Genomic DNA, 25,850 nt, shown 5'->3' on the forward strand with positions numbered 1-25,850 from the left:
TAAAATTATGCTTGAAGTAATGGGGGAAGAAAAAGGGAAGAGTGCTAGGTCATCATCTAACATCACAGAAATTCATTAAATAATCTTAAATCAATAAAGTAAGACTGAGCAATCACAAACACATTATTTAGAAACAGGGAGGTAAATAAACATCAGGAGGAGTTAGATGTTGTGGGTGGTAGTTTTGGGGATAAAGAGGTAGGAAAGGAAACTGTTTTTTGTGGGGTTTTTTTTGCATTAAAAATATTTCAAAACTCCTTGTACAAACAAGAGTACATGTATAGTATAAAGAATAAAAGAATGAACATTTGTGTACCTATATTATCTGGCATAAAAATATATTACCTGAACCTTGAAACTACTTGTGAGCAGTACAGATCCCTAAACAATACATAATTTAGGTGTGTGTATGTATATATATATATATACACACACACACACACACCCATATATATATATATATATATATATATATTTTTTTTTTAATGTTTATTTAAAAAAAAATTTTTTTTTAACGTTTTATTTATTTTTGAGACAGAGAGAGACAGAGCATGAATGGGGGAGGGGCAGAGAGAGAGGGAGACACAGAATCGGAAGCAGGCTCCAGGCTCTGATCCATCAGCCCAGAGCCTGACGCGGGGCTCGAACTCACGGACCGCGAGATAGTGACCTGAGCTGAAGTCGGACGCTCAACCGACTGAGCCACCCAGGCACCCCTAATGTTTATTTATTTTTGAGGTGGGGGGGAGGGACAGAGAAAGAGGGAAACAGAGAATCCCAAGTAGGCTTCACGCTGATAGCAGTGAGCCCGATGTGGGGCTAGAACTCATGAACTGTGAGATCATGACCTGAGCAGAAGTTGGATGAGTAACCAACTGAGCCACCCAGGAGCCCTAAGGTTTATATATTTTTGAACTCTACATAAGTAGATAAAATCATACTGCACGTTCTTTGACATTATATTTGTAAGATTCGTGCACACTGATGTTTGTAGCTATTATTCATTCATTTTCACTGCTTTGTAATACTTCACTGTGTGAAATACTACTCCCATTTATCTATTTTCCTCAAAACTGACCTCAAGATTGTTTTTCATTTTCTACCAGGGAGTTAATTATTTTAGGCTCTATTATGGTCTATGGTCTGGTCTAGGTCTATGGTCTATGGTCTGCTGCCATTACTCTGTTGTAATACAAAAACAGCCACAGGCAATATGTAACAATGAACATGGCTGTGTTCTAACAAAAACTTTATTACAGACAGACTAGAGGCCACAATTGTTCTGGGGGCCATAGTTTGCTGACCTCCAAGCAAGGTTCATGTCTAGAAATGGACTTGCTGGATCACAGAATATGCCTTTGCTAGATAATGCCAAAATATCCTCCAAAGGGGTACCAGTTTGCACTTCCTGACACTACACATACTTGTTAAATAATGTTATAACTTGTTAATTTCTGATGTGATATAATTTTCTGATAGATGTGAAATGTTTTTACTATGGTTTTAATTTGTATTTCTGCTATTAAGGAGATAGAACCCCTTTTATGTTTATTAACCATTTGTAATTTCTTCTGCCATAAAGTGTCAATTTACATCTTCTGTTTTTTTTAGGTGAAATGTACAGCACATTCTCTCAGTGGCTTGTCTTTTCAATTTATGGCTATTTGGTGAACAAAGAAGTTCCTGTCAATGTGGCCCTGTTTATCTGTTTTCTTTCATTTGTATTTAGGAGCATACATTTTGGCAGCAGACACTTGCTGGTTGTGTGATGTTAGGCAAATCTCCCCGGCCTCAGTTTCTTTATGAAATAAGGATAATATTAGCATTTACTTCCTATGGTTATTATCGAAATTAAAATTACATATAATGTTAACAAAGTACCTAACATAGAGTAAATGCTATGTAAGTCACTGCTGTTATTATTATTTCTCCAAGGTCAAAAAAGATTTTCTCCTGTATTTTCTTTGAAAACTTGTAGCTATTTCTTGAACACTCTAAATTTCAAGTCAACTTGAACTGATTTTTGCATATAGTATATTTGAGGTAGGATGAATTCCTTTTTTTCTTTTTTTAAAGTTTATTTTTGAGAGAGAGCACATGCATGTGAGCCGGGGAGGGGAGAGAGAGAGGAAGAGAGAATCCCAAGCAGGCTCTGCGTTGTCAGCACGCCCCAAGCGGGGCTTGATCCCACAAACCGTGAGATTACGACCTGAGCTGAAACCCAGAGTCGACACTTAACCGATTGAGCCACCCAGGCGCCCTCTAATTCCTTTTTAAATTTTTTTTTTCAACGTTTTTTATTTATTTTTGGGACAGAGAGAGACAGAGCATGAACGGGGGAGGGGCAGAGAGAGAGGGAGACACAGAATCGGAAACAGGCTCCAGGCTCCGAGCCATCACCTCAGAGCCCGACACGGGGCTCGAACTCACGGACCGCGAGATCGTGACCTGGCTGAAGTCGGATGCTTAACCGACTGCGCCACCCAGGCGCCCCTCTAATTCCTTTTTATTACACATATAATGTGAATAGCCAAGTATCCCAGAAACAATTACCAAATAATCCTTTCTTTTCCCATTGATCTGAGTCCTTGATATATCAAGTTTTTCATATATCTCTGGGTTTACTATCTACTGGATTTTATCATTCTCTTTTAATCCTTGTGATCTACCACTAGATTAGATTAATTACTGACTCTAAAGCCTTCATACCTAGTAGGTTACGTTCCACCATGGTCTTCTTTAAAATTTCTTTGTGATTCTTAGCTCTGTTTCCACGTAAAATTTAAAATCTATTGTCGAGGGGCACCTGGGTGGCTCAGTTGGTTAAGCATCTGACTTTGGCTCAGGTCATGATCTCGTGGTTCACGGTTCAAGCCCCGTGTCAGGCTCTATGCTGACAGCTCAGAGCCTGGAGCCTGCTTCGTGGATTCTGTCTCCCTCTGTCTCTGCCCCTCCCCTCTCGTACTCTGTCTCTCTTTCTCTCAAAAATAAATAAAACATCAAAAAAGATAATAAAATCTATTGTTGATTTTCACACACACACACACACACACACACACACACACACACACACATCACCTTCTTGGGATTTCAGATGGAATTACATCAATTCTATAGATCAATTTGAGAAGAATTTACATTCTTTTTTATAAACATGATGTCTGTCACCTTTGTTATAAACCTGATATATTTCTCCACTTATTTAGGTCTTCTTTAATGTCTTTCAATAAGGTTGTATAATATTTTTTATAAAGGTCCTCCAAATTCATACATAAGTATCTTATATTGCTCATCTCTATTAAAATGGTATGGATTTCTTTTTATTTATCTTCTTTGGGATTTGTCATACTCCTAGCATTCACTGTCCATTTGGAATCTGAGGATTCCTGTGTTTTTAAAATACCTAGAAAATTATCAATCATTACCTTTTCAAATACTACCTATCTCACATTCTATTACATTGTCCTACAATTTTGACAAAATACATGAGACTTTCTCACTTTATTCTCTAAGACTTTAACTTATTTTACATTTTCTATATCCCAATCTCTTTCCAATGACTTCTAGTACTTTAGATATATTTTTCAGTTCATTAATTCTCACTATCAGCTCCTGGGCAAGCTGAAATGCCAGGTACCCTTTCACCTGAAATAATTAAAAATTGGGACAAGATACATGAAACAATGGTTTTCCAGACACTGAACATCAGGCAATGATGGACAGTGACATGAGGGACAAGAAACAAATGAGATGAGCCCTATGAGCTTACTGCTTCAAGAAAGTCCAGGCTGTGGCACAGGGATAGGAACTCAGGTGAAGGCTGGTGTTCTCCCCTAAGTTCAGAAGACAAGACTGAGAGTCAAGAAAAGCCAAAGCAGTTAGGGTTTGCAGAGCAGATACTGGAGAGCTACACAGACTAAAAGTTCCAGAGATCTTTTAAAGGTACCACTCGAGTGCAGAGCTCAACACAGAGGAAGCTACCCAAGAGAAAGCCAGAGAATAAAACTGTCAAAAAGTTAAAGGGAATAATACTCAAGGCTCATACAGGGATGGAGTAATTCCTATTCCCATGAGTCATTTGAAAACCTCATAATTCATGGGGCAATACATAGTGTACTCAAAATGGTTTTGTCCCAGTGGTGGAACAAAATTAGTCCAGGACTAAATGCTACTCTGGTCCCAGTTTTGCTAAAAGCAAAACTGAAAAGTCTCAAGCTACTTTCATTGACTAAACTATATCCCAGAACAAACCTAAAAAATATTTATAGGAATCCACCAACCAGGAAGGTGAAATTCACAATATCTGACATCTAAAGTAACCAGGAATTCAAAGAATCAGGAAAATATAACCCATGATGAGATGAAAAAAACAAAACCCAACTGACATAAAGTTGATAAAAACAGATAATCAAATTAGTAGACATGGTAAATAAAAACAGTGAAGGCACAGTAAAGGAAATCAGCCAAAATGAAATACCAAGAGAAAAAAGACTGTCAGAACACATATATCAATTTGTTAAAAATATTCTACATTATAGAGAAAGCAATAAGGAATGAAAACAAATTTCATTTTTTCCTCCATGTCTGTACAATGATTTTTTAAAAAGAATAAAACAACAATAACTAATACTTACTGAATGCTGACAAATGCCAGCGACTCTTCTAAGTTCTTGACATATATTAACTCATTTAATCTTCACAACAACTTAAGAATTAAGTACTAGCATCACTCCCATTTTACATATAAAGAAACTGAGGGATGGAAAATTTGAGTAGCTTACCTACAGGTTATAGGTAACAGAGATGGATATGAACCCAAATAGCCTTCAGAGTACACATTCTAAATAACTGTTACTCGGCATCTCTAGAACACTATTTTGTAATATTATCTTTTATTTTAATGTTTATTTGAGAGAGAGTGCACGCAAGTGCACACTGGGGAAGGGCAGAGAGAGAGAGAGAGAGAGAGAGAGAGAGAGAGAGAGAGAGAGACACAGGATCCGAAGTGGGCTCTGCACTGATAGCAGAGAGCCCCATGTGGGGCTTGAACTTACCAACTGTGAGATCGTGACCCAATCCAAAGTCGGACGCTTAACCGATTGAGCCACCCAGGCGCCCCACTACTTTGTAATTTTAAAAACATACAGTGAGGGGCACCTATAGTATAGTATATTGAAACTATAATTGAAATAGTTATTCATACAACACAATATACCCCAAATCCACTTTGATAAATTACCTGATGATTAACACGTGTCAAATGTTCGATAGTTTTCTCTAATTTTGATTTTTCAAAAATACTCATTTCCTGGAGATTCTGAAAAAAATTTTATAGAAGATGTTCATTCATATCAGATAACAAAATTACCAGAGTAAACAAGTCTACAGTATTATTCTGTTTGTCTTTTTATAACATGGAAATGTTTTAGAAAGAAAATCATTAGACATTTTACAATAATGCTTTTGGTTGAAAAAAAAAAGTGACAGGAGTTTCTTGTTTTTTATATTCTACCTCCATGTGTAATTGTAACAAAAGACACAGAATGGTATGGATTTGTTTTTAACAATTTATCTAGATCAATCCATTAGCACAACTATAAAGGGAAAAAACCCAGCAGGTTAAGTAAGATCAGGAGTGTGCCCTATTGAGAGATATCAGAGGAAGAGAGTGCAAAGAAGAAATCACAAAGACAAAGGAACAGAATACTACAGGGCCATGCAAGAGATCAGAATTTCAACAATGGGCTGGTCAACAGTGTAAACAAGTGCTATTTCTATAGTTATGTTACCTTATCCAATTATTGCTGATACTAAGTGTAGAACAAGTGATACAAGTTGGTGTTCTCTGAGAATTTTTCTAGTGTAGATTCATACTTCTATCCACATTACTCATTAAAAACATAAAGACACCCGATGTTTGGATTACATATCTGGTTGGAAGGGTCACTGCGCTGTATTCATTTTTTGTTTATTAAATCATTCAACTAGTATTGAGTACACACTATATACCAAGCACCAAGCAAGGTATTAGAAACGCATAGTGAGTAAAATGGATAAAGCCTCTGACATCATAGTTACTAAAGACTAGTAGAAAAGACAAACCTTAAACAAGACACTATATAAAACCATGAATATTCTGCTAGAAAAAGGAACTTTATGGCAACATATTGAAAGGGAATCTAGAGCCTAGAGTTCGCTTCCTATGTGAGGAAATGATGTTTAACCTGGCTCTAAAGGATGAATGGGAATTTGCCAGGTGAGGGTACTCAAAGAGATGAACAATTTTTCAATAGCCTATATAGAAAACTGGGGGCAAGAAAAAGTCCATTAAGCTTGGAGTCAAGAAAGTGAGGGGTGGGAAATGGGGAGATAAGTTTGGGGAAAAGAAGGCTAGACCTTGAAGTAGGCAAGAGCCAATCACTGAAGTCTTTGAAAACAGTTAACAGATTTTAAATAGGAAGTGATGTGATCAGATTTATACCTTTGAAAGATGACTCTAACTTCAGTGTAAAATATAGATTTGAGAGGCTGCTAATACACAAATACAGTTGAGAAAGAATAATGGCCAGAACAGGATGGCAGAGGAGTAATGGAAAGAAGTAGACAGATTGAAGAGAAACTAACGTGAGCTCAGGAGCCAGACTCCATGTGATGTCATAGTTAGGTGATCTTGGGCAAATTATTTAAACTCACTGTAACTCAGAGACCACGTCTGTAAGCATTACCTATCTGAAAAGGCAATTGTGAAGATTTACTAAGCGCATGGAAAAAGCACTTAGAACAGAACTTCCCACATGAAAAGGGCTTAAAAAATGTTAAATATTATTTAAGAGGTAGCACAAATAGAACTTGGTGATTGATTGAAGGACAAGAAGAGCTTTAAGGGAGAGAGGAGTCAGTGATGATGCCAGGTTTGACATCTGGGTGGGTAGCAGAATAAGAGGAAATTACAAGAGGAAGCTTATGGATTGAGATGATTAGTTTTAAATAAAAGACCTACTGTAAGCTCATAAATCCTGCCTCCTACAATCTAGAAAGATTCTGGTAATATGAATATCATTTTTTTTTCTGAGCTTTTAGTACTACTGCATTTTTAAATCCTGTTTTTACATTCCTTGGTCCTTTCAACAAATATGGAAAAGAATAAATCAGTAGCTTGTGCTAAAAGTTGCCATATTGCACAGAAGTTTTCCATTTGGTAGTTTTAACACTTATTTTTATAAGAAAGCACATTCTGGGAGGCAGTATTCCAAAAGATCCCAATTAAAAGTATTGTGTTGGGGTAAAATTTTAACTGAAAATGTATGCAATAAGGACTACCTTTATAATGCTTTAATGTCCTTATTCCTAACTTTAGCTACTGATTTCTACGCATTAATTCAATAATACCTATTGAAACTAAACTACACAATCCATAATAGTAACAGTAATAGCTATGTTGAGTTCTTACAATGTTCTAAACTCTATTAAGTGCTTTGTGTACATTAACATATTTTTTGGAGATTATAAAAGAAAACATAAAATACTGTGCCTAAACAGGACACCAAAAGCACAAACAACAGAAGAGAAAATACATAAAATGGACTTCATCAAAATTAAAAGCTCTTGTGCTTTAAATGGCTTTAAAGCCATTTAGAGCACACCATTTAGAAAATGAGGGGCGCCTGGGTGGCTCAGTCGGTTAAGCAGCCAACTTCGGCTCAGGTCATGATCTCACGGTGAGTTCGAGCCCCGCGTTGGGCTCTGTGCTGACAGCTCAGAGCCTGGAGCCTGTTTCAGATTCTGTGTCTCCCTCTCTCTGACCCTCCCCTGTTCATGCTCTGTCTCTCGCTGTCTCAAAAATAAACAAAACATTTAAAAAATTTAAAAAAAAATTAGAAAATGAAAAGGCAACCCACAGAATGGGGCAGAGTATTCGCAAATCATGTATCTGATAAGGGGCTTGTACTAAAAATATATAAAATACTCTTATAGTTCAATAACAATGAGATAATAACCCAATGTAAAAATGGACAAAGCATCTGAATAGACATTTCTTCAAAGATGATATACAAATGGCTAAATAAGCACATGAAAAGATGCCTGAAATTATTAGCTATCAAGGAAATGCAAATCAAGACCACGATGGATACTACTTCATACCCACCAGCATGATGATAATAAAGAAGACAGATAATAACATGTGTTGGTGAGGATGTGGAGAAATTAGAACTTTTATACAGTGCTGGTGGGAATATAAATGTTACAGTTGCTTTGGAAAACAGCCTGGCAGTTGCTCAAATGGTTATGGTTATCATATGAACCTAGGTATATACTCAAGATTAAATGAAAACCCATATAAACAAAAAGCTGTACATGGATGTTCACAGCATCATTATTCATAATAGCCAAAAAGTAGAAACCACACAAATGAAAATTAAAATGTTGTCTGTCTATCCATACAATGGAATATTATTCCACAATAAAAAGGAATAAAGTATTAAAACATATATATGCTACATGAATGAACTTGAAAACATTATGCAAAGTGAGAGAAACCAGAAGATAAAAACCACATACTGAATGATTCAATTTATATGAAATGTTCAGAGTAGGCAAATCCACAGGGACAGAAAGTAGCTTAGTGGTTACCTAGGCCCAAAGAGGCTGGGGGGAAAGGGAGAATGGCTGCTAAGGGGTTTACAGTTTCTTTTCGAGGTAATGAAAATGCTCTAAAATGGACTGTGGTGATAGGCTGAACAAGTCTGTGAATATACAAAACCACTGAATTTTACATTTTAAATGGGTAAACTGAATGGCATGTGACTATCTCAATAAAGCTGTTTTAACAACAACAAAAGATGATGTCCCTCCACCTGAGGAACTTCCTATTGAGATCAGAGGTCAGTAATTTTCTATAAAGAACCAGATAATAAATATTTTAGGCTTTGTGGGCCAGTTTCTGTTGCAAATACTCATCTCTGCCACTGCAGCACAATAGAAACCACACAGAATACTATGGTTAATGAATGAGCGTGGTATTCCACTAACGTTGACCAATGATGAAATTTGTGTGTCATGAAATACTCTTTTTATAGGACTTAAAAATGTAAAAACCATTCTTAGCACATGGTCATACAAAAATACAATGGTCTGGATTTGGCTCCTGTGTCATTGTTTGCCAACCCCTTAAATAAATAATTACTTTACAGGAAAATATCTATAAAGACCTCCTTTTTCTCCATAAATTTCAAAAATAAGTCGATCTTATTACTTACTTTTAACTTTTCTTTTAAAGCGTCTTTTTCTGCCATAATCCTTCTTAAGTCAGATAATGCAAGTTCTTTTTCTTTTTCCATAAGACTAATAATATTATGGGAGGCTGTGGTTTGGGTGGATTCTTGTCTTAGGGCACGTAACTGTTCCTGAGCCTTAAAGAATTAAAAGACATAAATAAAAAATGCTTTGGATATGCTCCCATGTAAAAAAAAAAAAAAAAGGCAAACTAAACACATGCTACTTTGCTCTCTTGCCAAATCTAAACAAAATGAGTAAAAGGTATTAAAATAGTAACAACAATAAAAAAAAAACCAAAAAGACAAAGAGATTAAGGGGAAATGCAAGCTACAGAATTTTGGAAACCAGACAGCAGGTGGACAATTAGTAATTAAGTAAGCAGACCCAAGAAAGCTGAAATCCAAGCCACGTGGAAAGCCCAGAAATCAATCAATTTGCAACTGCAGATTCTAAAAAAGCTTCAGAAGTAAAAACAGCTTTTTCAACTTGACCTTTTAACTTACATGCCCTTCTCCCTCTCTCAAAGTGGCAGTGGAATTTTATGGGAAATTGATATGGAGCAAATATATCCAAATCATGGGTGCTACCCACTGTTTGACAGACTATTAACATGTCTGAATCCCAAGGATAAACTTGGCTCAGAATCAGGCTAAGACCTGTTCTAGGTAATTTTAGAAGAGACTAACAGACCTGACCCATAGACTAGAGAAGAATAAATATGAAAGAATAATAGAAATCTCTGCTTTAGGAACAGGATGATAATAATAGATAATTCTAATTATGAAGAAATATCACAAGGTCCATATATTATAGTAATTTAAAAGATTTACACTGGTTCCCTTAAGCTATTCTATAGAATCTGTTGGCTTAATCAATTTCTTACTTCATTATATAAGACACTTAGTTTATCTCTTTCTGCTGTCAACAATTTAACATTGGACTGTATATCCTCCATATGTCTTTCAAATCTTTCCAGCATACGCTGAAGTTCATCTCTTTCTCTTGTGATCAGATGAACTTCTGAGTTGTAATCACCCTGAAACATAATTTAAAAACAGAAGTTATCATTTGTTATAATTATCACCATATGGTTGTCACAGGATGCTGGTAATGACAGTGACTGAATAATGCTAACAGATAAAAAGAACACAATTTTTTATCTAAAATGAGAACAGAAGATGAGAGTGCAGGCAGTATTGGGGCAAATCTCCTGGCCTTCAAATGCCTAGGAAGGGACTCCACTGCCAATGATACCACTTGATCAGATCCCATCAGATGCTTCAACTGTCCTTCTCCTGGAGTTGTTTATAATAGTAGTAACTAGGAACTTGTTAGATATGCAAGTTCTGTGGGCCCACCCCAGACAGACTGAATGAGAAACTGTGGGCACAGGGCCCAGTAACTATGGCTCATCAAGCCCTCCAGGTGATTATGCATGCTAACTAACTGTTGGCAACCACTAGTTTACAACCCACTCCAGGGGAGGGACTAGGAGGGTATGTGTGTGCCTATTACCCACTGCAAGTTAACTATTACAGCCTAGCACATTTCCCAGTGTCTTTTTTGTTTGTGTGTTTTGTTTTTTTTACTGAATCTAAGATCAATTTCCCAGCCACACCAACCGCCCCACCTGTCCCAGCCCCAACCTATGTGAGGTCTATTTTTGCAATGAGATAAATATAAATATTTCTACCGAGGAGTATACATTAAGGATGTTCACCAAATAAGCAACTACTTCTAACATTTCTAAAACAGGATTATGCCTATTATTCTAGTCCAATGCAAAAGACCCGCTATCTTCACTATTGTGGAAAATAAAGGTGATAAATGTCGACCTTGGATCTAAGATATCTTAGCATTTAGGTACTAACTGCAGAAGCCCCAGGTAGGGATAATCTGATAATCAGGTACACTGGAAAGCATTCTGATCTATGTCACTCACTATCTACCGTGCACATAACCATGTCCAATGTAGACTTGGTATCTGTAAGTACCCCTAACCTGCCACTTGGAAATAAGTTATCCTTTTGGTGAAACAAGCAAAATCAAGGGATAATGGATGAGATTAACTATCTGGACACTTTAAAAGACAAGACATTTTACAGGACAAAAGCAGATTAGGGTTTGAGGGCTTAATTAAGGCTTAGATAAGTATAAGAGAGACTCTGTAACCTAACCATATCTACATAAAAATATCTTACAGAAAGGAGGTAGTTTACATAGGTTTTAAAAAAGGAGAACTCTGTGAATAAAGATTGACAGTTCTGCAGATGTGGTCATTGAGCACTAGAACGAAGCAGAGCTGAGCCTTGTATTGTCCCACTGCACTAGAGCCACAGATGGGGCCATGGCCAACAAAATTCAGCGTGCTAGGGCAAAAGCCCAGAAGTGAGGGGCTCACTCTGCATATCTCTCTGAGCTCTGGGCTTGGCAAAAGTGTTGCTGCTCATCCAGCTTCTCCCCCAAAGCTCAGGTGAAGATCTGGGGTGGGGTAGGAGCTGGGGGTCTGGTTATAAAGAAAGTTGGGACATTAAAAAAAAAAAAGATTTTTATTACTGTCTTGGTCTCAGCTTAAAGGTGACTTTCTCTAAGGAATCTTCTGATTCTCCAATCTAAAATTTTTTATTTATTTATATTATTATTATTTTTATTTTAGAGAGAGAGACAGTATGAGCAGGGGAGAGGTGCAGAGGGAGAAAGAGAGATATTCTTAAGCAGGCTCTACACTCAGCATGGAGGCCAACATGGGGCTTAATTCCACAACCCTGGGATCATGACCTGACCTGAAATGAAGAGTCAGTCAGAGTCTCAACTGACTAGGCCATCCAAGTGCCCCTCCAATCTAATTTAGATCTCCCTGTATGTATTCTCAGACCATTATGAATCCTTCTTGTATCTTTTCTTCACTAACACTATAAATGAGTTTATAAAGTTATTAATATGTGTTTAAAGTACATCTTTACCATTAAAATGTAAGCTCTGTGAAGGACATAGTAGGTATCTGGTTTTACTCACCATAACTTCAGTGCCTACCATGGTACCAGGTAAAATGTATAAATTCTCTAACATTAGTGACTGGCCTTCTCCCCCTCCCACAAATTTTTTATTTAAATTCTAGTTAGTTAACATATAGTGTAATACAGGTTTCAGGAGTAGAATTCAGTGATTCATCACTTACATGTGACACCCCGTGCACATCACAAGTGCCCTCCTTAATACCCATCACCCATTTAGCCCATCTCCCATCCACTTCCTTCCATCAACCCTCACTTTGTTCTCTATTGTTAAGAGTCTTTTGTGGTTTGCTTCCCTCTCCTTTTTTCCCCTTCCCATATATTCATCTGTTTTATTCCCTAAATTCCACATATGAGTGAAATCATATGGTATGTGTCTTTCTCTGACTTATTTCACTTAGCATAATACACTCTAGCTCCATCCATGTTGTTGCAAATGGCAAGATTTCATTCTTTTTGATGGCCAAGTAATATTCCTCTGTGTGTGTGTATGTATGTGTGTGCATGTGTGTATACATCTTTATCCACTCATTTGACTGGCCTTCTTAAGCAGGAACTCTAGCTCTTTTCTAAATATATCCTGTATGGACATAAATATGCAGGTATTTATATTTGTGTTCATAAATAACTGTTAATAACGCCCTTATACCACTCCATCATTCCTAACACACATATACACAAGCTCATACACACACATGCAAAATACTAAATGCTACGAGCATAGGAACTATGTCTTCTTTATCTCATGTCCAGTGTTTAATTCATACCTGGCACTCAGTATGTGTCTGCTCAACTGAACCGAACTTTGTATCTAGACCTGATGTACTTCCCCACTTTGTAAATGAGGAAACAGGGGTTCCATGAAGTGAGGGAACTTATTCAAGGTCATAAAGACAGTCTGTAGAGTTGTAACTTCTATCAGGCCTCCAACTCTAAAGCCCTTTCCACTACCAATATACTCAAAACTCACAATTGGAATCATAGTGAGTACAAGGTGAGAGGAGGCAGTGCCCACCCTGCAGACAGCAGAGAATTAACAGGTGTATTTTTGACAAAGATCACTGATATTAAAAATAGCAATTTTTTCCCAAGTTACTGCAATCCCAAGAAACTGTGCCTAACAGTGAGCCATAAAGCAGGAGTTGAAAACTCAAAGCTTGTACCAAATCGAGCTTTAGTGAGGTCTTTGTTGTTTGCCATGTAGTTTCTAAACATGTTGAAAATACCCAAGTTGAGGTGCAGATGCACAGAACTGTGCATCACAACTGTTTTATCCTCCTCCCATTTTACTCACATACACACCCACAATTCCCTACCACTCTTGCAACTTATTATTAGAATTCCAAAATGCTCTGAATACTCTACTTTAGAAAATGAATTCTTTATCTGAGTCAGTTAACACTAGAATATTTTAAGAAAATCAGTTGAAGGGGATAAAAGTCTCTCCTAAACCAGTATCTCTTGTTTTCAATTGTGAATCCCTATCAAGGTGTTAATTAAATCAAATAATTATGTTAAAAGCCTTCAGATATTTTCCTACCCAGTTTTATTTAATAAATGCTTGATTAAACTAATCAACCACTTTGCAGGAAGATTCTCCTACATAATGAAGGTGATCAATTCAGTGATTTATTTTTTCTGAGTCCTAAGTATATATGGGGCTTAAAAAGCAACTCAGTAAACACATAAATTAACTTACACAGTGTTTTCCCACCAGTTCCCTCTACTTGTACCAGATAACATAGAATAGTGTTTCTACTGACACCAGCAAATCAAATTCAGCCATTAGCCAATAAGGTTAAAAAACAGAGTCTAATCATAAAACAACCCAAAACCATTTAACAACAGACACAGGATCTTCAAGAAAGAGATGATGAAACAAGTAAATTCAGCCAAGTCTGAATTTTTTTAACCTATTATCTTCATGTATATGTCACAGTGACTTGATATTTTTAAACATTTGAAATGAAATGTTTTGAATTTTAACTTTAATCCCAACTTCCCCTAATTTTATCTAGTGTGTAAATAATGTTAGAATCATAAGCCTCCAGGACTCCTATAGCTCTAAAGCTTAAAAAAACAAAAACAAAAACAAACAAACAAACAATGAAGAATTAAAATTATACTCATGAAACACTGAAAATAACTGAGACCTAAAAGAGAGATACACAATTTTAACCTCTCATGAAACATGGTTAACTTTACCGAGTTTTAGACTAGCAACTTGTAAATGTGGTTGTAGTAGACAAATGGGATGATCTGCCCCACACTTATTCCCACCCTCTATCTTCTCCTGCTACATGGTTAACATGGAAGATGTCTGGCGTGTACAACGTGACCCACCTTCCTGACTGGTCCAAGGCTGGGAATAGTATGAAGCCATGTTGTCTGCCATGTGGACAAAGCCACTTTGCTTTGAGAAAGAAAATGCAGCTGATAACAAGAGTAAAGGATAGAAAGAAAGGAAATGTCCAGTAGCATGAATTACTGGTTCCAGTTTCTGGAAGCCCAGATGTCCATGCACTTACCCTACACCCTTAATGAACTATTCAATCTTTCCTTAATTTCCAAAACTCAGTACATTATACTTTGTTCTTAAGTAGTTTTCCTAATAAATGTAGTGTCCCTACAGGATATAGGTCATGTAAGAAAATAAGAATCAAAATTAAGAAAAACTTTTAAAAAGCAAGTGTGAATAAAGTTATATTTAATACAATAATAACACCAGAAAAGCTGGCTCATAAAAATTCAGTCTTGCTTATTAATCATCTTTAAAAAGAGGTATTACCTTTTCTAGTGTTTTAAATATTGGAATTTTTTCACGTGTAGAATAATTTGTAGAACAAGATCTTCGCTGTATTATATGTTGGAGTCTTTCCAGCTCTTTCTTATAAAAATCTCGTTCTTCTTCTATACCTTTCAGAAACGTATCTAAACGAGAGGGTGACTTGTCTCGACGTTTTATTCCGTGTTCTAGCCTCATCCTTTCAACTTCCAGAGTAAGTTCTCTTTCTGTAAGTTCAAGTAGTTAAATATTAAAACAGTGTTGGATATAAATTGTACAATTAGCCAAATAAATTATTTGAATAAGTTTTAGAATACAAGCTACTAAAAATCATTAATCTTTGTATATCACCTGGTGATCATCATGACAAGTGCACTCCTTAATCGTCATCACCTATTTCACCCATTCTCCAACCCACCTCCTCTCTGGTAACCATCAGTTTGTTTCTTTTTTCTTTTTTTGAAGATTTTACTTTTAAGTAATCTCTACACCCAACATGGCAAATGAACTCACAACCTCAAGATCAAGAGTTGCATGCTCTTCTGACTGAGCCACTCAGGCGCCCCAAGAGTCTGTTTCTTGGTTTGCCTTTTTCCCTTTGCTCATTTGTTTTATTTCTTAAATTCCACATATGAATGAAATCATATGGTATTTGTTTTTCTGACTTATTTCACTTAGCATAATACTCTCTAGCTCCACCCACACTGCTGTAAACAGCAAGATTTCATTCTTTTTTATGGCTAATATTCCATTGTATAGATATACCACCTCGTCTTCATCCATTCACCAGTCCATGGACATTTGGGTTCTGTCCATAATTTGGTTATTATAGTAATGCTGCTATAAACATTGGGGTGCATGTATCCCTTTGAGTATTTTTGTATTCTCTGGGTAAATACTTAGTAGTGTGATTGCTGGATTATAAGGTAGTTCTATTTTTAACTGTTGAGGAAACTCCATACTATTTTCCAGTGGCTATACCAGTTTGCATTCCCACCAACAGTGCAAGATTACCCTTTCTCCACATCCTCGCCAGCCCCCGTTGTTTCTTGTGTTGTTGATTTTAGCTATTCTGACAGGTGTGAGATGATATCTCATTGTAGTTTTGATTTGCATTTTCTTGATGGTAAGTGATGATGAGCATGTTTTTTCTTTTTTTAAAAGTTTGAGAGAAAGAGACAGAGAGAAGAGTGCATGCACATGGGGGAGGGACAGAGATAAGAGAGAGAGAGAATCCCAAGCAGGCTCCACAATGTCAGTGCAGAGCCTGATGTGGAGCTCAAACCCATGAACCATGAGATCATGTCCTGAGCCAAAGTCAGACACTTAACCGACTGAGCCACCCAGGCACTCCTGATGAGTATCTTTTCATGTCTGTCTGCCATCTGTACATCTTCTTTGGAAAAATGTCTATTCCTGTCTTCTACCCACTTTTTAACTGGATTATTTGTTTTTTGGGTGTTGAGTTTTGTCAATTCTTAATATATTTTGAATACTAACTCTATCAGATATGTCATTTGCAAATATTTTCTATTCCACAGGTTGCCTTTTAGTTTTGTTGACTGTTTCCTCTGCTATGCAGAAGCTTTTTATTTTGATGTAATCCCAATAGTTTATTTTTTCTTTTGCTTCCCTTGCCTCAGGAGACATATCAGGGTGAGCATGTTTAAATGCCAACGGACAAAAACAGAACAGACTAAAATTATGGAAAAGAGACTATTAATATGCAAAGTTTTAAAATTAGAGATCCAGAGAACAGATGGAGGCAGTGGCCTTTCCTAAGAGGGACATACTTCCACAGTAACATGAGGGAAGATAATGACAGACAGTTTAAGATCTGGGGACAGAAAACTGACAGAAGGCTTCCCTGATGGCTTCCATTCTCTTAGGGATCCTGAAGATTGCCTACTCAAAATGGGAAGTGGAATGAGAGTCACAGCCTTATTGAGAATGGAAAACATTTGAAATGTTCTCTGCAGAAAGTAGGAAATCAAGTGGTAAGAAATATAGAGTAAGATTTCCATACATCATTGAGTGCGCAGCTGAGATTCAGGACCATCTAATTTACAGTGCTATTGATGCGTCTGGTGCATACACATGCAGTGGTTAACTGTTCATGTGTAAATGTGTAGAGGGTAAATATTTTGGTTGACTTGTGCCTGGATTTTTGGCAGGGGTGTGCATTCACAACAGAGAAATAGGGGGTTTCATGTATTCGAAAGATCACACTGAAATGACAGGCCATGGCTAGCTATGAAAGGAAGTAAACTGCAAACTTCTGTATATAGATCTAAGCACTTCAATGTATTAACCCATTTAACCCTCACAACAATCTTTTGGGTAGGTGCCATCATTAACACCATAGACAGGGAAACTAAGGCATAGAGAGGTTAAGTAATGTGCTCAAGGTTTACAGACAGTAAGGAGAGAAGGGGTCAAATAGATTATCCACTTGGATGCTAAAGAGCCTAGGATATAGCCTCTTCTTAATATAGCACACTGGCTTTCTTTTACTTTCCAAGACACATGGAGTTTGAGGGCACCAGGCTTCTGCTCTTGCCATTCCTTCTGCCTGGGAAACTCTGCCCCAAATTTTTTTTTTTATTTTTTTATTTTTTAATATATGAAATTTACTGTCAAATTGGTTTCCATACAACACCCAGTGCTCATCCCAAAAGGTGCCCTCCTCAATACCCATCACCCACCCTGCCCTCCCTCCCACCCCCCATCAACCCTCAGTTTGTTCTCAGTTTTTAACAGTCTCTTATGCTTTGGCTCTCTCCCACTCTAACCTCTTTTTTTTTTTTTTTTTCCCCTTCCCCTCCCCCATGGGTTTCTGTTACGTTTCTCAGGATCCACATAAGAGTGAAACCATATGGTATCTGTCTTTCTCTGTATGGCTTATTTCACTTAGCATCACACTCTCCAGTTCCATCCACGTTGCTACAAAAGGCCATATTTCATTTTTTCTCATTGCCACGTAGTATTCCATTGTGTATATAAACCACAATTTCTTCATCCATTCATCAGTTGATGGACATTTAGGCTCTTTCCATAATTTGGCTATTGTTGAGAGTGCTGCTATAAACATTGGGGTACAAGTGCCCCTATGCATCAGTACTCCTGTATCCCTTGGATAAATTCCTAGCAGTGCTATTGCTGGGTCATAGGGTAGGTCTATTTTTAATTTTCTGAGGAACCTCCACACTGCTTTCCAGAGTGGCTGCACCAATTTGCATTCCCACCAACAGTGCAAGAGGGTTCCCGTTTCTCCACATCCTCTCCAGCATCTATAGTCTCCTGATTTCTTCATTTTGGCCACTCTGACTGGCGTGAGGTGGTATCTGAGTGTGGTTTTGATTTGTATTTCCCTGATAAGGAGCGACGTTGAGCATCTTTTCATGTGCCTGTTGGCCATCCGGATGTCTTCTTTAGAGAAGTGTCTATTCATGTTTTCTGCCCATTTCTTCACTGGGTTATTTGTTTTTCGGGTGTGGAGTTTGATGAGCTCTTTATAGATTTTGGATACTAGCCCTTTGTCCGATGTGTCATTTGCAAGTATCTTTTCCCATTCCGTTGGTTGCCTTTTAGTTTTGTTGGTTGTTTCCTTTGCTGTGCAGAAACTTTTTATCTTCATAAGGTCCCAGTAATTCACTTTTGCTTTTAATTCCCTTGCCTTTGGGGATGTGCTGAGTAAGAGATTGCTACAGCTGAGGTCAGAGAGGTCTTTTCCTGCTTTCTCCTCTAAGGTTTTGATGGTTTCCTGTCTCACATTCAGGTCCTTTATCCATTTTGAGTTTATTTTTGTGAATGGTGTGAGAAAGTGGTCTAGTTTCAACCTTCTGCATGTTGCTGTCCAGTTCTCCCAGCACCATTTGTTAAAGAGACTGTCTTTTTTCCATTGGATGTTCTTTCCTGCTTTGTCAAAGATGAGTTGGCCATACGTTTGTGGGTCTAGTTCTGGGGTTTCTATTCTATTCCATTGGTCTATGTGTCTGTTTTTATGCCAATACCATGCTGTCTTGATGATTACAGCTTTGTAGTAGAGGCTAAAGTATGGGATTGTGATGCCTCCTGCTTTGGTCTTCTTCTTCAAAATTACTTTGGCTATTCGGGGCCTTTTGTGGTTCCATATGAATTTTAGGATTGCTTGTTCTAGCTTAGAGAAGAATGCTGGTGCAATTTTGATTGGGATTGCATTGAATGTGTAGATAGCTTTGGGTAGTATTGACATTTTGACAATATTTATTCTTCCAATCCATGAGCAGGGAATGTCTTTCCATTTCTTTATATCTTCTTCAATTACCTGCATAAGCTTTCTATAGTTTTCAGCATACAGATCTTTTACATCTTTGATTAGATTTATCCCTAGGTATTTTATGCTTCTTGGTGCAATTGTGAATGGGATCAGTTTCTTTATTTGTCTTTCTGTTGCTTCATTGTTAGTGTATAAGAATGCAACTGATTTCTGTACATTGATTTTGTATCCTGCAACTTTGCTGAATTCATGTATCCGTTCTAGCAGACTTTTGGTGGAGTCTATCGGATTTTCCATGTATAATATCATGTCATCTGCAAAAAGCGAAAGCTTGACTTCTTCTTTGCCAATTTTGATGCCTCTGATTTCCTTTTGTTGTCTGATTGCTGATGCTAGAACTTCCAGCACTATATTAAACAACAGTGGTGAGAGTGGGCATCCCTGTCGTGTTCCTGATCTCAGGGAAAAAGCTCTCAGTTTTTCCCCATTGAGGATGATGTTAGCTGTGGGCTTTTCATAAATGGCTTTTATGATGTTTAAGTATGTTCCTTCTATCCCGACTTTCTCAAGGGTTTTTATTAAGAAAGGGTGCTGGATTTTGTCAAAGGCCTTTTCTGCATCGATTGACAGGATCATATGGTTCTTCTCTTTTTTTTTGTTAATGTGATGTATCACGTTGATCGATTTGCGAATGTTGAACCAGCCCTGCATCCCAGGAATGAATCCCACTTGATCATGGTGAATAATTCTTTTTATATGCTGTTGAATTCGATTTGCTAGTATCTTATTGAGAATTTTTGCATCCATATTCATCAGAGATATTGGCCTGTAGTTCTCTTTTTTTACTGGGTCTCTGTCTGGTTTAGGAATCAAAGTAATACTGGCTTCATAGAATGAGTCTGGAAGTTTTCCTTCCCTTTCTATTTCTTGGAATAGCTTGAGAAGGATAGGTATTATCTCTGCTTTAAACGTCTGGTAGAACTCCCCTGGGAAGCCATCTGGTCCTGGACTCTTATTTGTTGGGAGATTTTTGATAACCGATTCAATTTCTTCGCTGGTTATGGGTCTGTTCAAGCTTTCTATTTCCTCCTGATTGAGTTTTGGAAGAGTGTGGGTGTTTAGGAATTTGTCCATTTCTTCCAGGTTGTCCAATTTGTTGGCATATAATTTTTCATAGTATTCCCTGATAATTGTTTGTATCTCTGAGGGATTGGTTGTAATAATTCCATTTTCATTCATGATTTTATCTATTTGGGTCATCTCCCTTTTCTTTTTGAGAAGCCTGGCTAGAGGTTTGTCAATTTTGTTTATTTTTTCAAAAAACCAACTCTTGGTTTCGTTGATCTGCTCTACAGTTTTTTTAGATTCTATATTGTTTATTTCTGCTCTGATCTTTATGATTTCTCTTCTTCTGCTGGGTTTAGGCTGCCTTTGCTGTTCTGCTTCTATTTCCTTTAGGTGTGCTGTTAGATTTTGTATTTGGGATTTTTCTTGTTTCTTGAGATAGGCCTGGATTGCAATGTATTTTCCTTTCAGGACTGCCTTCGCTGCGTCCCAAAGCGTTTGGATTGTTGTATTTTCATTTTCGTTTGTTTCCATATATTTTTTAATTTCTTCTCTAATTGCCTGGTTAACCCACTCATTCGTTAGTAGGGTGTTCTTTAACCTCCATGCTTTTGGAGGTTTTCCAGACTTTTTCCTGTGGTTGATTTCAAGCTTCATAGCATTGTGGTCTGAAAGTATGCATGGTATAATTTCAATTCTTGTAAACTTATGAAGGGCTGTTTTGTGACCCAGTATGTGATCTATCTTGGAGAATGTTCCATGTGCACTCGAGAAGAAAGTATATTCTGTTGCTTTGGGATGCAGAGTTCTAAATATATCTGTCAAGTCCATCTGATCCAATGTATCATTCAGGGCCCTTGTTTCTTTATTGACTGTGTGTCTAGATGGTCTACCCGTTTCTGTAAGTGGTGTGTTAAAGTCCCCTGCAATGACCACATTCTTATCAATAAGGTTGCTTATGTTTATGAGTAATTGTTTTATATATCTGGGGGCTCCGGTATTTGGCGCATAGACATTTATAATTGTTAGCTCTTCCTGATGGATAGACCCTGTAATTATTATATAATGCCCTTCTTCATCTCTTGTTACAGCCTTTAATTTAAAGTCTAGTTTGTCTGATATAAGTATGGCTACTCCAGCTTTCTTTTGGCTTCCAGTAGCATGATAAATAGTTCTCCATCCCCTCACTCTCCATCTAAAGGTGTCCTCAGATCTAAAATGAGTCTCTTGTAGACAGCAAATAGATGGGTCTTGTTTTTTTATCCATTCTGATACCCTATGTCTTTTGGTTGGCGCATTTAATCCATTTACATTCAGTGTTATTATAGAAAGATACGGGTTTAGAGTCATTGTGATGTCTGTATGTTTTATGCTTGTAGTGATGTCTCTGGTACTTTGTCTCACAGGATCCCCCTTAGGATCTCTTGTAGGGCTGGTTTCGTGGTGACAAATTCCTTCAGTTTTTGTTTGTTTGGGAAGACCTTTATCTCTCCTTCTATTCTAAATGACAGACTTGCTGGATAAAGGATTCTCGGCTGCATATTTTTTCTGCTTAGCACACTGAAGATATCGTGCCAAGTCTTTCTGGCCTGCCAAGTTTCAAAGGAGAGATCAGTCACGAGTCTTATAGGTCTCCCTTTATATGTGAGGGCACGTTTATCCCTTGCTGCTTTCAGAATTTTCTCTTTATCCTTGTATTTTGCCAGTTTCACTATGATATGTCATGCAGAAGATCGATTCAAGTTACGTCTGAAGGGAGTTCTCTGTGCCTCTTGGATTTCAATGCCTTTTTCCTTCCCCAGTTCAGGGAAGTTCTCAGCTATAATTTCTTCAAGTACCCCTTCAGCACCTTTCCCTCTCTCTTCCTCCTCTGGGATACCAATTATGCGTATATTATTTCTTTTTAGTGTATCACTTAGTTCTCTAATTTTCCCCTCATACTCCTGGATTTTTTTATCTTTCTCTCAGCTTCCTCTTTTTCCATAACTTTACCTTCTAGTTCACCTATTCTCTCCTCTGCCTCTTCAATCCGAGCCGTCGTGGTTTCCATTTTGTTTTGCATTTCGTTTAAAGCGTTTTTCAGCTCCTCGTGACTGTTCCTTAGTCCCTTGATCTCTGTGGCAAGAGATTCTCTGCTGTCCTGTATACTGTTTTCAAGCCCAGCGATTAATTTTATGACTATTATTCTAAATTCACTTTCTGTTATATTATTTAAATCCTTTTTGATCAGTTCATTAGCTGTTGTTATTTCCTGGAGATTCTTCTGAGGGGAATTCTTCCGTTTGGTCATTTTGGATAGTCCCTGGAGTGGTGTGGACCTGCAGGGCACTTCCCCCGTGCTGTGGTGTATAACTGGAGTTGGTGGGCGGGGCCGCAGTCCGACCTGATGTCTGCCCCCAGCCCACTGCTGGGGCCACAGTCAGACTGGTGTGTGCCTTCTCTTCCCCTCTCCTAGGGGCGGGATTCACTGTGGGGTGGCGTGGCCCGTCTGGGCTACTTGCACACTGCCAGGCTTGTGGTGCTGGGGATCTGGCGTATTAGCTGGGGTGGGTAGGCAAGGTGCACGGGGGCAGGAGGGGTAGGCTTAGCTCGCTTCTCCTTAGGTGATCCACTTCAGGAAGGGCCCTGTGGCAGCGGGAGGGAGTCAGATCTGCTGCCGGAGGTTTGGCTCCGCAGAAGCACAGAGTTGGGTGTTTGCGCGGAGCAAGTTCCCTGGCAGGAACTGGTTCTCTCTGGGATTTTGGCTGGGGGATGGGCGGGGGAGATGGCACTGGCGAGCGCCTTTGTTCCCCGCCAAGCTGAGCTCTGCCGTCCGGGGGCTCAGCAGCTCTCCCTCCCTTTGTCCTCCAGCCTTCCCGCTTTCTGAGCAGAGCTGTTAACTTATGACCTCCCAGACGCTAAGTCGCGCTTGCTGTCGGAACACAGTCCGTCCGGCCCCTCCGCTTTTGCCAGCCAGACGCGGGGGCTCTGCTTGGCCGGCGAGCCGCCCCTCCGCCCCGGCTCCCTCCCGCCAGTCCGTGGAGCGCGCACCGCCTCGCCGCCCTTCCTACCCTCTTCCGTGGGCCTCTCGTCTGCACTTGGCTCTGGAGACTCCGTTCTGCTAATCCTCTGGCGGTTTTCTGGGTTCTTTAGGCAGGTGTAGGTGGAATCTAAGTGATCAGCAGGACGCGCGGTGAGCCCAGCGTCCTCCTACGCCGCCATCTTCCGGAACTTCCCCTGCCCCAAATTTTTATCTGGCTGGTGTCTTGTCTCTGAGACCTTGGGCCAATTTCTAGCATATCTCCCCCTATTTTATTACCCCTTATCATCTCAAACTGGCTTTTTCATTTATGTGCTACTAACAAAGGCTCCACAAGAGCAGGAACCTTGTATATTTTGTTCACTACGATCATATACCCAGTACCTGAAACAGCCTGGCATACAACAAGCTCATAAACATTTTGAATGAATGGGTGAGTGGATGAATTCTTAGGTGTTTCCTAAACCAACTCATTTAGTGCTGTTACCCTACTGAGAGAGAGAGAGAGAGAGAGAGAGAGAGAGAGAGAGAAAGAGAATGAATGTTTTCTTTCAAGTGATACAAGTATATTTCCTTATAAAGATTCTGCCCTTCAATTTTTCTCTATTTCAGAAGTTTTCCTCTTAGTCTTAATTAATTCTATAATCTGCCTCAAAGAAGGATATACTTCTACTGGAAAATATTCAAGCAGGGTTCCTTGTGCCAACTAGTCAAAAATATAAAAGAATCCTGTAAGGTTGTTGAGGGACAGAGATTTTTCACTGTATTTACAGCACTTAGTATGGTTTCTGGTATATAACAAGCACTCCACAAATATTCATTGAATGAATGAAAGAAAGATAATCTACTAAGAAAAAATAATGCCTCAGGAGGAAATCACAATCACTTTTTAAGTTATTAACATTTTATATTTCACCTGTAACTGCAAAACTTTCCATTTTTTTGTTAAGTCTTTGCTTTTCTTGTTCAAGCTGATGAACAACAGTTTCCAGGTCTGATTTTATAAGGAGTTCATCACTCAGTCTCTCCTTTTCTTTATGGCATAAGTTTAATTCCTGCAAAATTTAATACTATAATTAAGATTTCTAACATCCTTATAAAATATCATAGCACTTAAAATAAATATTTAGTAGTACCTTAAATTAAGAGTAATTGACATACACACAGACACACATTTTCAGTTAGTCAAGTATACGGTTTCAACTAGAGTTAATTGTCAATTGTAGCTAAAAGGATCATAAAACCCAAATATCAATAGTGCTCCTTTCTGAAAGTTATTAAATTTTGTTTTCATTTGCTCAGCATACTGTCCTACTTTTTAAAATGAATAAAAACTTTTAAAACTTTATTTTTAAAGGAAGGCCGAACAAAGACACAGTGCTCTATCATGTGTCTCAGTAATTATGCTGGTCATTCTCTTTGCCTCATCTGCACAGTGGGGATAAGATCAGTACTTGGACACCAAAGATTCACTTGTGAGGATGGAACTAAGGCTATGAAGCACTCTGCACAGTGTCTAGCACATGGAAAATGCTTAATAAATGTTAGCTATTAATTTCATTAGTATTTACCTTAAAAATATATAATATAGCACTAATGGAAAAAATAAAAAAGGTCAGAAAATAACTACAGCATCTTACTGTCAGCCAATACTACTGAAACTTGGTCAGAATTCTCAGACAAGCATTATGAATCACATTTGACTGTTTATAGTGTATATACAACAGTAGTGAACAAAAGCAAAAATCTCTGCATGATACTGTTAGTAAAAAATCACCAAAACATCCACTTTCTGTTTATTGACTTCATGGCAGAATTTCACAGTATCTTTGAGATTCAAAAGTAGACAACATCTAGCAGGTTTAGTTAATTCAATTATTCAGTGTTGACTTAAATACCTGTAGCTGAATAAAAAGGAAGCCACTGCGATTCACAGTGAGCACATAAAAATCAACAAGTATTCAAGCACCTACAATGTGCCAGCATATCACAATGGCTCCATGGGGGGCGGGGTGGGAGGGGAGTTTCATTTTCTAATTTGCTTTATGCCACCAGAACATTGCTGCTACACTGTATATATGAGAAATATGTGTCTGTATGTATATATACACGTGTGTGTGTGTGTGTGTGTGTGTGTATGTATATACATATGTATATGTGTGTATATATACATATATAGAATGAAAAAACTTGGATTAGTCTCAGTTTCTAATCTTAGCAGAAACTCATCCCATTTAATGGCTATTTAAAAAAATCCCCAATCATCTTTTGGGTGACCACCCAGGACTTTCCACCTGTAAGCAAGACATTCTTTCAGTTCTGGACTACAGAACTTTATGCTATTTCTGGGTTTATGCTGGGATGATTACTACTTTTCTCATTTGAAGACTATCAGAACAAATAATATCTAGGAAAATGGTTTATAATACTAAA

General features: G+C 38.0%; 1 protein-coding gene across 6 annotated transcripts in view; it reads right to left on the reverse strand.

Moving 5' to 3' along the window:
• Positions 1–25,850, reverse strand: part of CEP135 (centrosomal protein 135) — a 75,869-nt gene that overhangs the window by 28,270 nt on the left and 21,749 nt on the right. For all 6 annotated transcript variants that reach the window (XM_058722527.1, XM_058722523.1, XM_058722524.1 and 3 more), the window contains 5 exons: positions 24,334–24,472; positions 15,079–15,302; positions 10,160–10,312; positions 9,258–9,410; positions 5,240–5,317 (listed from right to left, as the gene is read on the reverse strand). In XM_058722527.1, the coding sequence (XP_058578510.1) occupies positions 5,240–5,317; positions 9,258–9,410; positions 10,160–10,312; positions 15,079–15,302; positions 24,334–24,472 (747 nt within the window). The remainder of the gene's footprint in view (positions 1–5,239; positions 5,318–9,257; positions 9,411–10,159; positions 10,313–15,078; positions 15,303–24,333; positions 24,473–25,850) is intronic.

This window comes from Neofelis nebulosa, chromosome 3 (assembly GCF_028018385.1).
Source record: "Neofelis nebulosa isolate mNeoNeb1 chromosome 3, mNeoNeb1.pri, whole genome shotgun sequence".
NCBI classification, from domain to species: domain Eukaryota; kingdom Metazoa; phylum Chordata; class Mammalia; order Carnivora; family Felidae; genus Neofelis; species Neofelis nebulosa.